Below are 16,801 nucleotides of genomic sequence, written 5' to 3'. Positions count from 1 at the left end.
TACCTGAAAAATGGGCTAGGAGTTGGAAGTCAAATCCTGCAACAACTAGAATCTAATCCTGAACAGTATGGGACTATGGCTTAGTTTGGTATTAATTTTCGCTCTCAAAATTAACTTTTGCTTATAGCAAAAGTTGATTTTAGTGTTTGGTAAATCTCCTCAAAAGTATTTTTTGAAGAATCTACAGTCAACATCAAAAACAGCCCGCAGGCAACTTTAGCTTTTAGATTGTGCGAGAATCAGCATAATACAATTAATAAAACTTTCATAATACCTATAATACCCCTAATGAAATTTAAAATTTACAATCTTCATAATCTAAAATTCAGACTCGTAATATAATATAATATAATAGTTATATTATAATAAATAAGATCATAATTATATTAATAACTCTAATATTATTATTTTATCATATAATATGATATTATAATAATATTATAATTATTATAATTAATAATATAATAATCAATATAATTAAATATTAATATAACCTCATAATTTTAATATTATTATCTATTATATTGTATTGCACAAGTTATAATTATATAATATATTAATTATAATATATTTGTTTAATATAATATGATAATGATGATATAATATAATATAATATAGTTGTAATTTTTAATTATATTATAACTGAAATATTTTTCTTTCTTATGTAATTTTATAATATTGTAATTATATTAACCATTTTAATAATATTATTATATTCTATATCTATTGGAAAATATGGCATCGAGTGCGTAGCGAAATTTTAAAAAATTTAAATCAATGCCAAAGCCAACCAAGAATATATTCATGATGCTATATAATATAAATACTAAAGATCTAAATCATATCTTTAGAGATTTAGAAAACATCACATCTGACAGATCAAAGCGTACCAAACAGCAACTAGAAGAGCCTCAACCAACTGGTATTCTTTGTTATTCTTGTTTCCACAATCGAAGTGCGGGTGAGCACACGTCGTTCAATCTCCTCTTGGTATTCTTGAACTCCTTCTAACCACAAGAGAGCTAAAAGAAAAATCGTTCTTGATTTTTCCTCTCATAAATTTTTTGCCAATAGCCCCCTAAAAGTCTCTCAAGTGATCTAATGAATAACGTGATTTACTGGCCTATTTATAGTGTTTAGGAAGTCATATATCCATAACAATTAGGTTTTTTAAAGTTTATCTCGCTTACAGAGTTAGTTTCGCCACATCAGAATGCGCTACGCGTTACAATCGGTCGATCGGTGACAGAGAAGTTATAACTCACCGGTCGACCTGTCATTCATGAACCGGTCGACCTATCTGAACTAGGGAAACTTGTTTTCTTAGTTTTTCAACACGGGAAACTTGCACAAATCCTCAGTTTTGATTCAAGAAACACAATAGGTAAGTTACTTGATCAAAACAGTGATATAATAGTCTTCCCACATTAAATAACTCTCAAAATAATAATTCAAAATTTATCTAGAATTAATTTAACAATTAATCCTCCCGATAAATTTCGCATGAATTAAACAACCCAAAACATTAATTCAACCAATTTATCTAGAATTAATTCATCAATTAATTCACCCGATAAATTACTCATGAATTAATTAATCAATCTCATATTAACTTTGAACCTCTTTTACAGAAATAACACAAGTTATCAATATGTAGTAAATATGCCGTATCGTTACAGAAAATTGTGTGAGCTAGCAAAGGGACCCGGTGGACATATATAAATTAAGCTTCTATAATCATAACGCTATTTGAAAACCAACAAGTATGTCTCATAATTATAAAACTCTAGCGCTACTCCACTAAAAGCCTAGAGTTGCACTCTCAATTTATATAGCACATTTATAAAGCTCTGAATATCTCTCGCCCGTGACTCAATATATTAGTGTATCATCCCCATAGGATATCCATAATCGACTTAAAGTCATGTTTCGTATTACCTTCCCGATCACATTTATCTTATGTTCCATTATCACTTCATTAGAAAACCATTATTCGTACCATTACAAATAGTAAACCATTAGATAACACAGAGTAGTCTAATGGCCGAGGGCTCGTATTTTTCAATCCACAGATAATGAATAAGAGGATATCATTGACTCTTTATAGAAGCTACGGATTCCACTATCTATAAATAACTAATCTACGTATACACAAGTCATACCCCTAATGTACCGGTAAGCGTACATTTACATAATGTCAGGATGTTTCCCTTTGGTACATCAAAGGATACAAGTCAAGCATACGAGTTCATTATCCATCTCAGGATTAAGATGACCACGTATAATTCATCAAAAGTGAATTGTCTTATACAAACAGAATTATTAATTAAAACAATTCAATTTTGATCCAACCCAATATAGATTTCACCACTAGAAACTATATCAATGTCTCTACTCATGGAGTCCTACCTCCAACGATTAAGACAAGCCGTCTCCGTCAGTAAGTAGACAACATAACAATCTTAATATGAATAAAGTGCCCAACTTTATTCCCTCGATTGTGGATCATATGATTTAGACTATCATCTTTAGATTCCTGTCTTCCACATGTTCTTCTCATCACATGCATGACTTAAAGATTTAGAATTACAGTCTCAGACTTTCAGTTTACTTATCATACATTCATCTAATATGAACATAAATAAGACTATACATGGATATGTGAAATAAATAAATCTTTATTAATAGTCAAAATGTTTCAAAAAATATTGTTACATTTATTCCTAAAGACATAAATGTTAACAATATCATAATTATATAATATGTTATTTAATAATAATTTTATTGTAGTATATTAAATATAATAATAAATATTATAGTGTTATTTATAGTATATTGTAATAATAATTTTATGTTATTTATTCTTTCAGTCCAACTAAAAATAATTTTTTTAAAATTTAAAGCACTTTCAAATTTAGGAGATATTTGATTAGAGAATTTAAACTATAGTTTAAATTATGGTTTATAATTCATTACAGTATTTTTTCTCATAAAAAATATACGTAAATAAAAAATAATTCTAATCACATTATTCTAATTTATAAACTAAATGTCTCCTTATCTATATAAACATGGACCGAACTTTGAAAGGCCTTCCAAGCACGGTTACAATTATTACTCGAGTTAAGAGAGATTGGGGAAAATAAAGGAGAGGAAAAGAAAAACGAAAGCAGACACAGAGAGAGGGACATCTGCAGAATTTGCTAGAATCATCCAGCATCTCTTGTCTTCTTGTTGAACTTTCATATAGAAAAAAAAAAAAGAAAAAAGAAAACCCCAAATCTGCTGTCCCGATTCATCTGAAGATTTTTACCAGCGAATTAGAATATTTAACAAACTTAAATATATATACATATATAAATCCAAATATAATAAGAACCGTAAAGCGAGAAAGGCTCTGATGTTGCGATGGAGCAGCGTAGCGACGATGAGATGACGGAGATGGAAACGGCGACTGCGACGTCGAATCAGCAGCAGGATATGGCGGCCAATGCTAACGGCAGCCAGGGTAACGCCGTTTGGGACTTGCTCACATTGGCTCGCCAGCTTATTAACCAAGGCAAGCCTTCCCAGGCCCTCCAAGCGGTAAATTTCTCAACCTTCAACTCTCTCTCTTTTTTTCTCGCTCTCTCTTGATTTGCTTCTTTCGAGCTATGTTTTCTTGTATAATTTTTGGGTTTAAAATTTGGATGTCCCAGTCATTGCAAGATCGTTTCTTTTCTCTCTCTGATGTATAGAAAAGAACAGAAAGTTGTCGTATTTAGCGGTCCTCAATTAAATTTTGTGTTTTTGGTGCGCGGTTAAGCTTGTTAGGGTTTCTACTAGGTTTGCTAGTTTTATTGGGAAACTAACATGGTATGTGAAGAATCACCTGAGTTTGACTAAGCCCTCTCTAATTTGTCGCTTGCTAGGTTTTAGTTTGATTTTGCACTCTCTTGTTCTTTCATTTCCAGAGTTGGCCTAGCTTTTCTAATGCCAATTAATTAGGCTACTTGAATTGGAAAAGTTTACTCTTTCTAGTTTAATTTTTCAAGTATTGGGTTTGTGTCATAGTATACGGTGTTTGGTAAAATGTCCTTAGAAACGGTTTTAGCTTTAATTGAATTTTAACTTTCGTGATGATACGCGTTGCCGAAGGACATTCTTGAAAAGCTTTATCTTCCCTTCGGATGCTCACTGCGATCCTTTGATGGAGAGATGATCTTGTTTAGTGTTGTCAACTATTGGTAAAGTGATAATCTTGGACCGTGACACGGTTCTAATACGTAGTTTGGGGAAAGCTTAAACCGAACTTAGTGGCAGTGAGACTTCTCGAAAGGAGCTTCTCTTGGTTGATATCGAAAATTCCATGAAGAGGGTTGGCATTCATACGTGTTATTTTCCATTAAAAAAAAAAAAATAGAAAAACGAGGAGAAATGAAAATCAGGCTGAGGAGTTGTAAGCTTTTATCTTCCCAACTAACTGCTTTGTTGTGTTTGTGTGGTTGTGCTCACTGCATAGAGTAAGAGTATTGTGTTAAAGATTCTTCGAAACGTCACTATTGTTGCTGTAGAGTTATAGGTGTATGATCTCACTTTCATTACGTTTTTGAAGTACACAAATCTCCTTTACTTTTGTTGCCTTTACGTGTGAAAATATGAACAAAAGGATTAAAATGCACTGCATCCAGTTGCTACATAGAGATTGAATATCTAACTTTGTGCTAATACGTCTTTTGGAGCAGGTGGTGATGGCAATGAGAACCAGAGGTGGTGATGAGGCTGTGTTTCACGCCTTGCATCGTGCCCGAGAATTATACAAAAGTAGATTGCAAGAAAATGCAGCGGTCGATCAGCTAGCATCCTTGTTTGCTGAATGTGCCATTGCCGAAGCTGGGCCTTTAGAAAGTGGACAACCACTGGATGATGCAGGCAATCAATGGGAAGTGCCGGATGCTCATGGAACCTCTATACTGGCTGAAACTGGTAGGATGCAGGTTGTGTTGGATGCATTCTCGGACGGAAGCAGCTTCATATGTTTAAAATGCGGGGGTCTTGTTAGCAACCACCGCAAAGATGAGCACGACGCGTACTGGTGTTGCCAAATTTGATGGGCTTGTAGCAAGAAGTGGATTATTTGTACTCACTTGTGCTTTATGCTCCATCACCACATGCCATTTTCCTATTTTTTTTTTCTATTTTTTTTTGTACCTGAGACCTGAGTGAGTTGTAGCTGTATTCCTATTTTGCAGAGGAAAAATATGGAATGATCGATTGAGGATGAGGGCATATAGGTTGGTTTGAGAGTGTAGAGTGCTAAGTTCATTACCTTTTACTGTTAAATATGGGATCTTGTAACCTTAAAAAATTGATCGCTGTTGAAAATTTATAAATAATAAGTTAATCAGATGGTGAATAGAAACTAATGTGCTTGTTCCTCATATATCATGATTTGTATTGGATTTTTGTTCGACTCGTGTGATCTTCTTTCCATTCAGAGGTTGAATCATGCAACTTTCCTTTCCATTTCTCCGTATGAGAATTGTCTGTACTGTATAATCAGAAAACAGGTCTTACATAGGGAGGTCCTGCTAGAGATTTTTTTTTTTTTTTTTTTTTTAAAGCGTGAATAAAGTTAAAAAAACTGATCAGATCTGATCATTCACCTGCTGAATGATCTGATAAGTTAAAAACAAAAAAACAAAAAAACCTTCTATAATGTCAAGTGAAATATGATATTTAATCCTCCATTGTTAACGTTACATTGTTGAGTATCATAAAACACTACAAATATTAGATTGTTAACCCATACTAATTTCAAGCGAAATACGATATAAAGGATTGACAAATTGATATATGGGGAACAATAGTCAACTCGTTCTTTGGTAGCTTTGATTGGATACCTAAAAAGGAAGTGCCACTTTTCCCAAATCAAAGAGATAATAAATAAACACAAAACTAAACCCCGTTTGAAGACTTTCATTCTGATTTTAAATAATATAAGAAAAACTGTATACAATATCCAGTCGCTTCCAATGCAACAACTATAATTCTTACACACAACAAACAATAGAAAAAGAAAATTTCTTCAAAAGAATTTCCTTTCTGCTGTGAATATACGACGCACAAAAAATTTCTACAGGGTGTTTACATTGTGTTTACACACTATTACACTATCACAACTTTAGACACAAGAATAAAAAAAAAAAAATTAAAGGGGAAAAAAAAAAGAACCTTTCATACACATCTATACGACTATAGAATAACTTCTTCTCTTGAATTCTGTTGTTGAGAGAAATCATATTCAAACGTTATAAGCACCTCCTTGCGTGAGATTTAGTCTCACCAAAAGGTCATGACTTTCACTGTCACTCACAAGTCACACCTTTGGTGTCTTCTTTCTAACTATGTGGGTAGCCTCAGTAGCATCAACACAGCTTTACAAGATGCACCAAGTGTCGTAACCGTGACAAAAATTTCAAGATTACAAAACCTAATCTTTTCAATCAGGTACACGTCCTTGACATAAGCAGCGATCCTCAACAGCTACTTACACCACGCTGTATCAGTTATTTTATGAACACAATTGTAAGGTTCTTTCTTTGTTTTTCTGAACTAACTGAAGATAAATAAGAAAATGTGAGTTGCGAAAATTTTGGAGAGTATCTAGTACCTGCACTTATTACAATATTTCTCCATGCCACGTGTTTGGGGTTAGGGATCGATGCTTGTAGGCCAAGGAAGAAATGTGGGCAACAAAAAGCAGGTGAACCACGAATATTATAATCACATCCCATTGCTACTTCTAACAGCTTGTAGCCGAGGCCTGGACCTTATGAGTGTCTCATCACTGTGCCTAATCCATTCTGAGAGTCTCCATGGCTTCTGCCATTTCCACTTGAATTGTAACAGCCACTGATGATGGCTCCTCTTCCACCTCCATAGCTTTCCAGACTGTCCTAGAACAGCTAACTTTTTCATTGACAACTGCCCAATGGGCACCATCTACAATATAAAAAAAAAAAAAAAAAAAAAAATTCCCACTATTAGATGAGAAGGAAGACATGTAAAATTTCTAAGATCCAAGGAGCGGGAAGTTAGGATATTAACCTTTCGTCTATCTACGAATGATGCTGATTCCTTGATTGAGCCATTAGCAATGCCTGCTGTATACTTTATCTGCTTATGTGCTGGCGCAGGAATTGGAGATAAGGGAGCGCTCATTTCATCATTGAATTGTTCTAATGAATTGGGTGAATTGCCCTGCTGAAGGCCGGAGAGAAGACTTAAAATGGATAACAACAATGGGAGGATTTCCAAGGTACTTGTGAGAGTCTTTTTTAGCTCTTGGTTTATTAATCAAGTTTGATTGAATGTTGCAGAATAAGAGAGAATTTTCGAATAATTAATACATAGTTTCACGTGTTTAAAAATTATTTGAAGTTCGAAGGCAAAGATAGTCTTACTGAAGCTGATGTGGCCAATGCAATTGCAACAGCTTGCTCTCTCAATTTTAGTTCCTTTTCAACTTCCTTTCTTCGTACCTCACTCTGCCGCAAGAGACCCACCAATTCTTTAAGTTGCTCTTGCATTTCCTTAATTTCAAGTTCCTTATCCCATAATTGGCACCTGTCAAGAATGAAGAATCAAGAATACATTAATTGATACTTAAAATCATCGTGCAAAAATCGAAATCCACCAACTGTGACCAATTAAATTGTTAGTCAAAATCAGACTAACATATAAATGTCACGTTTTGGTTTCTAAACTCAAGCCAGAAAACAAAGTTGGTACTTATGAGAGTAGCTAATACAACTGGATGAGATTCCATAATAAAAGAAAACAGACATAAAAAATGCACCTTGCATCTGCAACAGAATTAAACATGTATTGAAGCAAATTCTTTGCATCTCCCATTGATCGTAACTGGTTCCAACGTCCACGGTTAGTGAATGCACGCTCCCGTTCTTCTGCTTCTGAAAGTTGTGATGCCATTGCTACAAGTGAGTTGGATGATATGCTCAGCATGTTTTCAAGTGAAGACATCCTTGCCATTCTTGCATTTGGTGACATAGAGCACACTCTGCAGGACAAAATTGAAGCAGTAAAGCAACCAGACTAGAGAAAATGGAAAGGGGGACAAGAGTGGTGGTGGTGGAAGACTTTTTATGGGCAAATTCTTGTTTTCTTCTTTTTTGTTTTTCCCCCAAAAACAGAGATGTACCTTGCAAAACCGTTCTTTCCCCTTGGAGGACTAAGGCCTTTTGAAGCAAATTCACCCACTTGCTTCAGCATGGCTAACTCTTCAGCCAGTGCAGCTCGCCTGAAGATTACAGCATAATTAAGAGAATGGGGAACAGTGGTTTATTTAGAAACTAAAGCGTAAATAGAGAGAAATTAGATACATACACTTGACTCTGCTTATCATACTCGTAACGAACTTCGTGCACATTGACCATCACTTCTAGCTCATGATCAAGCCAACGTTGTAAAGATTTCTCATTGCTCTAGTGATGCAACTCAAGTTAAAATAGACATAAAACCCAAGGAATAGCTAACAAAATATATACCAAAAATTGAAGCAAAGATCGTTACCTGTCCATTTGTTCCATTCCCATTGACAACAACTGGTAAATGACATGCAATTAGAAAATCAGTGTAAAAAAGGCCTAAGGTATGACTAGCTATATGTTTTAATGAGACAATAGTCAGTGTTTAAGATATTTTGCAAAAATCAGACCACGAATTCTCTGAATAGGATTTGGGATTCCTCATACCTGAACTGTCACGGGCAGAGGATTTGCGAGCTTCTAGTAATTCCTTTAGCCTTTTAGTAGCCATTGCAGCCTCCTCAGTCTTTCTTTGAAGAACCTGCAAGAAAAAATTGAATTAACTGTCAACTTTGATTCCTTTTTCTTTTTTCTTTTTTTCTTTTCTTTTAATGCTAGAATGCAACTACTGTCATTGCATATAAAGTCCGATAGCTTAACCCTCAAGAATGCTTGCCTTTCAAATCTCATTCTCTCTTCAATATTACGGCAACCATAAAAGTTAACATTGACTCACTAAGAGCACAATTTTTTTCAAAGTCAAGGCCTTAAGTGTACAGATTAAACAAGCAACTAAGCAAGCAACAGCTAATTTACTCACCAATTTCTGACGCTGGTTTAGCGCTTGCAGCTTATGCCTTTCATATTCATTTCTCCTGCCCTCCTTCCGTAGCTATTAACAAATCAATACCAAAAAATTGAAGTATTAGACAATAATATCGCAAGAACTATGATACAGGAGAGAGCTATCATGCGTGAAAACTTGTAGATGAGAGAATGGAACCATAAGATTAAAAAGGCATCTGATAAAGTACTCAACTGAACATCAGCTACCACCCATGATAAGTGAGGTCATTATGGGGGTAATTACTAACTTTCAATTCATTAGCTAAAAAAAGATTTATAGAAGCCCAAAGTGGCACAAGTGAAACTGAAATATACCATATCTGCCAAAAAACAGTAGTTCAAAGGATTTGGAAACAGAAAAACGAATTTAGCTGAAGTCGTATTATCGGAGTTTGTGAATTGGCAAATACTTTCAAATGTAAAACAACATATAAAGTGAAATACCTGCAGCAATTCCTTCTCTCGAGAGGCTTTCCATTGTCGAAATTGCTCTGCTTCTTGCTTTATTCTATGTTGCAACTGAACCTGTAAATGATAAATGAAAGCAGATAAGAGTGGAGAGATTGTATTACTAGAGGGGTAAAATATAACTTGTCTAGACATTTAAAAATTTTAAATTAGACATTCAACCTTCTGTGCCTTGATAGACTGAATTTCATCTTGTAGTCGCTTCGCTGCTTCATCACTTTTCTGTTTTTGCTTTAAAAGCTGGACCTGGTTCTCTTGTTTCTTCTTAAGATCCAGAATCTGGGTGAATAAATTGTAAATGATTTTACAACTTGGATTGCTGTAAGGATGTTTTCTTAAGTTTTTACAAGAGCAAACAACTTTCTGTTGGAAGAATAATAGTCACCTGTGCTTCAAGTGTTTTTAACTTCTGGGCATGGATATCATGCAACTTCTGTGTTTGTCCATCAGAATTAGCGGCAAGGTTTTCAACTTCAGCTAGCAAGCGGTCTCTTTCTAGCTGCATAAATTAAAACACGTGAATATCATTGTTCTCAAGGAATAAAGTAATTAAAATCAAAAGATTTAGCTTTCAATTAACCTGGACAGCTCTTTTCTCGTCTTCTAATTCCATGATTTTCTTTCCGAAATGCTGCTTAAGCGCCATAGTGTCGGGAATCCCAAAAAGTTTCATCTCAGACTGCACAAGCATCAAAAGCGAAGATGCATATGATGCAAGAAGGGGAAGGCATCACAAACATCAAAAGCAAAAACGAATATTATACAAGATGGCACCAATAATTTTCCATGTTAACCAAAAACCCAATATATGAATTAATACCTCTTTCTCTTCTAGACGCTTATTGAGTTCATGCAACTCCTTGTCCATAGAATCCTGCAGAAGTGTATGCTCCCATTCTTTTGCCACTTCTTCATCAATTTCCCTGGCATCGTCTGTTAAAATTGGAAATCCTAACTTAAACGAAATGATCTAAAGTATCGGAAGCTTGAATTTATATGAACTATCCTAAGACTGCTGATGCACTTTGTTTCAGCATACTAGCTGTACCATTTAGTGATACTTTGAAATAATAGCCAATTGACACCAATGTAGTTCACAAAAGAGAGAGGAGTCATACTTGATATTGTTTCAGCCATTTGATAGTCAGCTGAGTCTATACTTTGCAAGCCCCTCTTAAGGCCCTCACTTCTCACTGAGCACGGAGTTCCATCCTGAAAGATGACATTTTAAACACAGATTATGCCATCCGGCTGAAAATAAATGACAAGTTCTACCCCAGGAATAAGTAATCAAACAAGTGAATTTCAAATTTATACCTATGGTCAAATAAAAAGTAGCGACATAAAAGTACAAGATAAATCTCAAAAAGAGTGTAGCACATACTTGAGCATCTCTTTCACGCTGCTCGACAGCAGGACATTTACTTCTATATTCATGAAGCTCGCGGCAAAGATCCTCATTAGCAGCTTCAAGCCAAGCAATTCTTTCCTTGAGAACCTGCAAATCTCTTACACCAGTTGCATAAATATCCAAAATAAATTTAAAGAAAATAACATATGCAAAATTAAATTTATACGATTCAACATAACCCTTTTCAATGAAAAAACAATAGCAGCCATCAAGTCAGGTTTACCCTCCCACAGCTCCAGGCCTCTGATTAAAATCTAGACAACCCCTCTTTAATTAAAATCAGTTCACATTGCCATTCTTAGAAGCTGACTACCTGTATTTCATCAGCAGATCCTCCTCCCCGGGCACAGAGTTCAGCCTGCAGATACTCTAGTTGTTGGCGCATCTTCAGCATTTCATTGGACATGGGATCTCTATTGACCTGTTACAATTTCAGAAGGAAGAAACAGATATACACACATGAGAACTTCATAAAGGCAGACAAACTTTGTCTAGATTTTACATCCAAAAAGGAGGGAGGGTATCGAAAGACCAAGACACCATTAACATCTTACAATAGGTTTATTTTGAATATTGCGGGCGCGATTCGCATACTTCAAAGTGTTGAGAGTCTCCTCAGCATTGATATCAGCAGGACTTATGCAGGCTGGAATTTGGAATTAAATTTCGAAAACGTAAGGATAAAATTGCAAATATTATTGCAGAGAAAGTTCTCTTACGACGGGAATGTGCAGGCAATATATATGATGACAAAGGACACAAAAATAGACTTCATCTTGAGTGTATAATGGATTTTATGACAAATTCAAGTGAAAATCACAATGCCAGTGGTGATATTAAAATCATATTCCGATAATGTAGCAAGATTACATAAGCAACAGTATATACCGCGAATGAAAAGCATCACATGAAATATGAAAGGACGTTTTCAGCTGGGAAAAAAGAGATGCTTGAAAAATTACCTATCATAACAGTCCGGCTGTTACCGCCAAGCGAGTCCTGCCAAAATTAGTCAATTTTGGCACGGAATTAGAGATAGAAAATGCATTGTCTTAAAATACTAATAAATTTCAAAAAAGTGCATATATGCACAATTTGAAATCAATAAAAAATAAAAAATAAAAAATAAAATCAAACTCTAGCAACACCAAATTTCACACGACTGAATTATGCTCCACTGGGATTTTTGAGGATTCGACTTCAGGAATCATCCTAATTTCAGTCTTCACAACCGGTTTAACATTGAAGAGTTAGTTAAAAAAAATAAAGGAAAATAAAAGGCTAATTGGCAGTAGACCTAGGAATAGGTATTGGGAATCATCCCAGCAACGAAATTCTAGCCGAAGGAAGCTTCATGCCTTTTTGCCAATTGCCGCCAATATTAGCTTTGAAAAAGAAAAAACTTAGCCCTTACGAGATAAGAGTAAACATTTCTGAATGAATCAAACCTGCAAAAGCCGAGTGAGTTTACTGTCTCGATAAGGAACGTGAACACCCTCTCTACGCTTCTTCTCATCACCAAGTGCGCTAATAACATTGCCAAGTGCGAGAAGGCCTTTATTAATATGAACACCTGTTTAAAAGAATGGAGTGTCCACATGACTTACAAACAACCAGAAACCAAATACTCTAAACAACTTATGAATAATGCTACCTACCTTCCTTAAAACGCAGACCATCAGAACCTGTTCTCTTAGCTCGCTCCGAACCAGCAAGATCTACCAAGTGCAATTTAGCACACAGATATTCATCATTCATACTTTCATTAGGACTGTTATCGCCAGGAGATGCTGGATTAAGCTTACGCATCTGCTCTAATGTGATGGTGAAGATGGCATGTGAACGACTAAAACATGCGTAGAAAGTGATGAATGTCATTAGATACAGGGATATTGACTGAAGACACTTCTGTCAGAAATAACTAAATATAATACTTTAACATAGACTTTAAAAGTTATAAGACCAATGTTGTTCATCATCTTTTTATTGTCTTTGATTTGTTATGACCAATATTGAACATGAATCCTTTATCCTAGGAAGCATTGAGGCGAACAGGTTACAAAATTACTGCAATTGAATCCCCGAATGGGTTATTTCGATCTCAATTTCCAAGTTTGATATATTAAAGTTCAGGGGATATGGCCATATAGGCTCTATCCAGATTCTAAGGAAACGTCATCAGATCACAAATAAATTGACATTCAGGACAAATACTTAAATATTTTAAATCAAGGATGGTGCATAGTTTACCTTGACTGGTTGTTCATATTTGTGCTCCCTGTTGCTCTACTTAAGGACCCTTGTTCCAAGCAAGCAGCCATTTCTTTTAGTGTGGTGACACTAACTTCTGTAGATCCAGCCAATGTAATAACACCATTTGATGTTTCTCGAATCTGTATCGGCGGTTTCCCAGGAATTGTTACTTTCGCTGCATTCCCATTTGCAGCCTCTTGTTTGCTCACAGAAGTTGGATCCAGCAAATCTCGTACTTCTTCTTTTAAAATCTTTTAATCAATTGGTCAAAAAAAAAAAAAAAAGAAAAAAGATGGTTCAACAACGGCCTCAAAGAAAAATAAATGTATTATTTTGGAGGGCCTAAAATCTAATATGAAATCACTTTATTGCACAAATAAAACATAGCTGATGACGATTTTTTTGCAACCAAGTATAGAAATATCAGTAATTCTCTATATAGTTCACTATGTTGAGGCTGCATTGCAAGTAGATATTATCACTACCAATCAGTTATAAACAAAAGGAATAGGCATAGGTTAGCGTGGCATGGGGGCAACGTGGAGCGGAAACAGTTAAATTTAACAGATTAAAACACAAAAAGGAATAAAAGTTTCCAACAAACCTCAATGAAGGAAACGTGCAATTGGAATTCACTTTGATGCTTCATTGTTTCAATCTTGCTAAACAGAGCATTCATAACTAGGGGGATTATTCCAGTTGTCTGGCAACCATCTTTGAAGCCAGTGCCCATGGTGTATGTTTTACCGGAACCCGTCTACAATACATGAAGTTGTTAACCATAAGGAACAGGAAATTGCAAGGCATGCATCGTTTTGCTCCAGTATGATCGATTTCTGAAGAGAAATGTACATCTTACCTGACCATAAGCAAGGACTGTTGCATTATATCCTTGGAACAAACCATCAACCAGTGGAGCAGCACATTCTTCAAACATGGCAGATGAAGGTGTACCGGTACTCCCATAGACATGATCAAAAGTAAATGAATGTGTGCCAATTCGTACCTGCATTATTTGTCACAAACAGCATGTTATGCACACATGTATTAGGAGGAGTGGGATGTTGGGAGTATGCATATACATCTAATATCACTTGAGCATTCTGAAGAAAATTCTCAATTTTCCAAGTGTTGATAAAGAGAATGGAAACCTACAGTGGCCATGATATTTGCTTTTTGTCTAATGTATAAATGATGAAGTTGAGAACAGGAATTTTCTGCTGTACGTTCTATGCAACTAGTTAACAGTTATTAGAGTAGTTTCCACTTTCCATGAAGAGGAATAAATAAAAAAATAAAATGCAAGTAAATGAGTAAATTATAGTTTTACTGAAATTGTACTAGATTTTCATAATTGAGTCTATTTTTTTATTTTTTTTCTTGGCAATTTGGTCACTATGGATATTCATTGTTTGTGTTTCTATTAAAAAAACATATTCCCATTTCCTTCTAATAAAAATGGTATTACATAATTTTAAGCCTCAAGTTTAAGAACCAAACCCCACATCCACAAAAAAAAAAAAAAAAGAATAATAATAATAATAAATAAAATATAAAAAAAAAAAAAAGAGAACCAAATTGGTCGGGGCGGAAATCTCAGGCGAAAGAGTGCAATACACGGAAATTTTTTTCTTTTTTTCCTGAAAAGCAATACACGGAACTTACTGAACAACGAAGATACAATAGCAATTTGGTCAAAATCCAGATGGCACCAAAATACCTGAGGGGTTATACTGCACCCATACCGACATTAATTCACCCCTTCAATTAAAATTAGCATTACGAACAATATAAGCTTCTAAAAATTAAAACTGAATTATTTAATTTGATAAGAATCTGGATTATTGGTAAATACCAACTCTTTCTAAAAATTAACAGAGGAATTTTTTTCTGCTAGCTGATAATGAACTCATAGGCGCTGTACAGAAGAAAAAGCTGTGGCGGCGGTTAAAACCCAATAAGGTAAAATCCAAAGCAGCCTTTAGCAAGTCTGCCTAAGAAATCGTCACTTGTTTTTTTGATTCTCCAAAGACTTTCCCAAATTAGAAACATACTAGAGAAGAAGTGTAGTTATCAGCAAACCATCTATGTCACATGATCACCAACTCAATCTGAATGCTAACCAAACTCCACACGAGGAATCCAACCCAATTATGCAACAAAATCAGCTCAATTATACCAATTTAAGCTAAAAAAGCTAATTCCATTGAAAATGGGATTTTGAAGCACCATTTACCGTCATCCAAAAAAAAAAAATTAAAGAAAAAATTGATTCCAATAGAAACCAATAAGCATTTTTGGATCCAGATCTCCTGAGATCATCACGAATTGAAAGAATTTACCCCGTTGACAAGCAAAGAACTAAAAAAGTAGCCAAATAGAAGTACGACATTTGTGAGTGAGGGAGAGTTTTGACCTGAGGCTTCCCAGGGACGACAGTGACGCAGTCTTTACATCCCTGAAGCTTCTCGTCCCCGATAAGCGGTCGGATGTGAACCGCAACCTTCACACAGCAATCCTCCCCAGAAGCTTCCATTGCAAGCGCAACTCACAACAGAGAAAGGAGAACAACACGAAGAGACAGAAAGACAGACGTTCCAGATTTGAAAGAGAGAAAGTGAAAGACTTGCTCTGAATGTATGAATGACTAAAATGAATGAATGATCAATCAATTTTCTCAGAAAACCGTTCTCATTGTCTGGGAAAAATTTGGAGACGGACAGGGAAAGTGATACGGCAACTACAGAGAGAAAAGGAGAGAGAGGGAGAGGAGAGAGGCAACAAAAGATAGAAAATAAAGGAGAAGTCGTATATGAGTTTTTTTTTTTTTTTTTTTGGATTCTCAGACAATGTTGCTAGAGAGAGAAAGTAAAAATAGTTGGCTATCGAAGGAGAGAGAAAGTGAAACGGAAGGGTAGTTGGGGAAATGGGAAGGTTCAGAAAGAGAAAGAGAGAGAGAGAGAGTGGTGTGGGGGCAATAGAAGAAGTAGCGGGTAAACTGCAAAGCACAACAACCACTATCATTTTCCTTGAGCTTCACTGCACAACAGCTCAGGGACGGTTGCGTTCCTCTCACTTTTTTCTTCTTTTCTTTTTTTTTTCTTCTTAATAATAACAATTTTCCCATTTTACCCTTTCTTTTTCACAACGGTCTTTCACCGTCAAGGTTCCTTATTACCATTTTACCCTCCTCCCTAATTTTTCTTTAAACGCCAATTAATCCGAGTTTTGCTAATGATAATTAGTAGTTAGTAATGGATTAATTGTATTAGTGGGAGTACAACACGTGATCGCGAAAGGGAGAACAAGATTTTAAGCACGAGGCAAGGAGAGCGTGGATATTGCAACATTAATTCATGATTTAATTAGGTGGGGATTTGCTATAGCTTCCATAATGAAACTTAAAATTAATACGCATGTGCTCTACGCTCTCTGTTTTACCCCAACCCACCTTCAAACCGCAACTCATAATTTTTCAAATTTTTTTTAAAAAAAAAAACCATCATAACACGTT

The 16,801-nt window shown here is 35.2% G+C and overlaps 2 protein-coding genes across 3 annotated transcripts; one reads left to right on the top strand and one right to left on the bottom strand.

Annotated features, from left to right (window-relative positions):
* Window positions 1-3,114: 3,114 nt before the first annotated feature.
* LOC21392231 lies at window positions 3,115-5,381 on the top strand. Its single transcript, XM_010096346.2, has 2 exons — window positions 3,115-3,585; window positions 4,725-5,381. The coding sequence occupies exons 1-2, from the start codon at window positions 3,409-3,411 to the stop codon at window positions 5,088-5,090; spliced, it is 543 nt and encodes a 180-aa protein (XP_010094648.1). The 5' UTR covers window positions 3,115-3,408; the 3' UTR covers window positions 5,091-5,381.
* Window positions 5,382-5,948: 567 nt separating this feature from the next.
* LOC21392230 (kinesin-like protein KIN-4A) lies at window positions 5,949-16,093 on the bottom strand. 2 transcript variants are annotated; one of them, XM_024164404.1, is made up of 26 exons: window positions 15,704-16,093; window positions 14,147-14,293; window positions 13,892-14,044; window positions 13,285-13,538; window positions 12,693-12,880; window positions 12,483-12,607; window positions 11,997-12,033; window positions 11,589-11,680; window positions 11,348-11,455; window positions 11,008-11,121; window positions 10,742-10,835; window positions 10,444-10,556; window positions 10,204-10,302; window positions 10,009-10,122; window positions 9,786-9,902; window positions 9,600-9,680; window positions 9,130-9,201; window positions 8,757-8,850; window positions 8,575-8,606; window positions 8,389-8,486; window positions 8,204-8,302; window positions 7,841-8,062; window positions 7,446-7,608; window positions 7,090-7,245; window positions 6,653-6,984; window positions 5,949-6,539 (listed from the first exon to the last, which is right to left on the bottom strand). In XM_024164404.1, the coding sequence occupies exons 1-25, from the start codon at window positions 15,821-15,823 to the stop codon at window positions 6,766-6,768; spliced, it is 3,111 nt and encodes a 1,036-aa protein (XP_024020172.1). In that variant the 5' UTR covers window positions 15,824-16,093; the 3' UTR covers window positions 5,949-6,539; window positions 6,653-6,765. The 2 variants fall into 2 exon arrangements, with proteins under 2 accessions (XP_024020172.1, XP_010094647.1); XM_010096345.2 differs by having other exon boundaries at window positions 7,090-7,242.
* Window positions 16,094-16,801: the final 708 nt, after the last annotated feature.

The sequence above is a fragment of the Morus notabilis genome, unplaced genomic scaffold (assembly GCF_000414095.1).
Source record: "Morus notabilis unplaced genomic scaffold, ASM41409v2 Scaffold523, whole genome shotgun sequence".
Taxonomy (NCBI): domain Eukaryota; kingdom Viridiplantae; phylum Streptophyta; class Magnoliopsida; order Rosales; family Moraceae; genus Morus; species Morus notabilis.
This window is presented reverse-complemented; position numbering and strand designations above follow the sequence as displayed.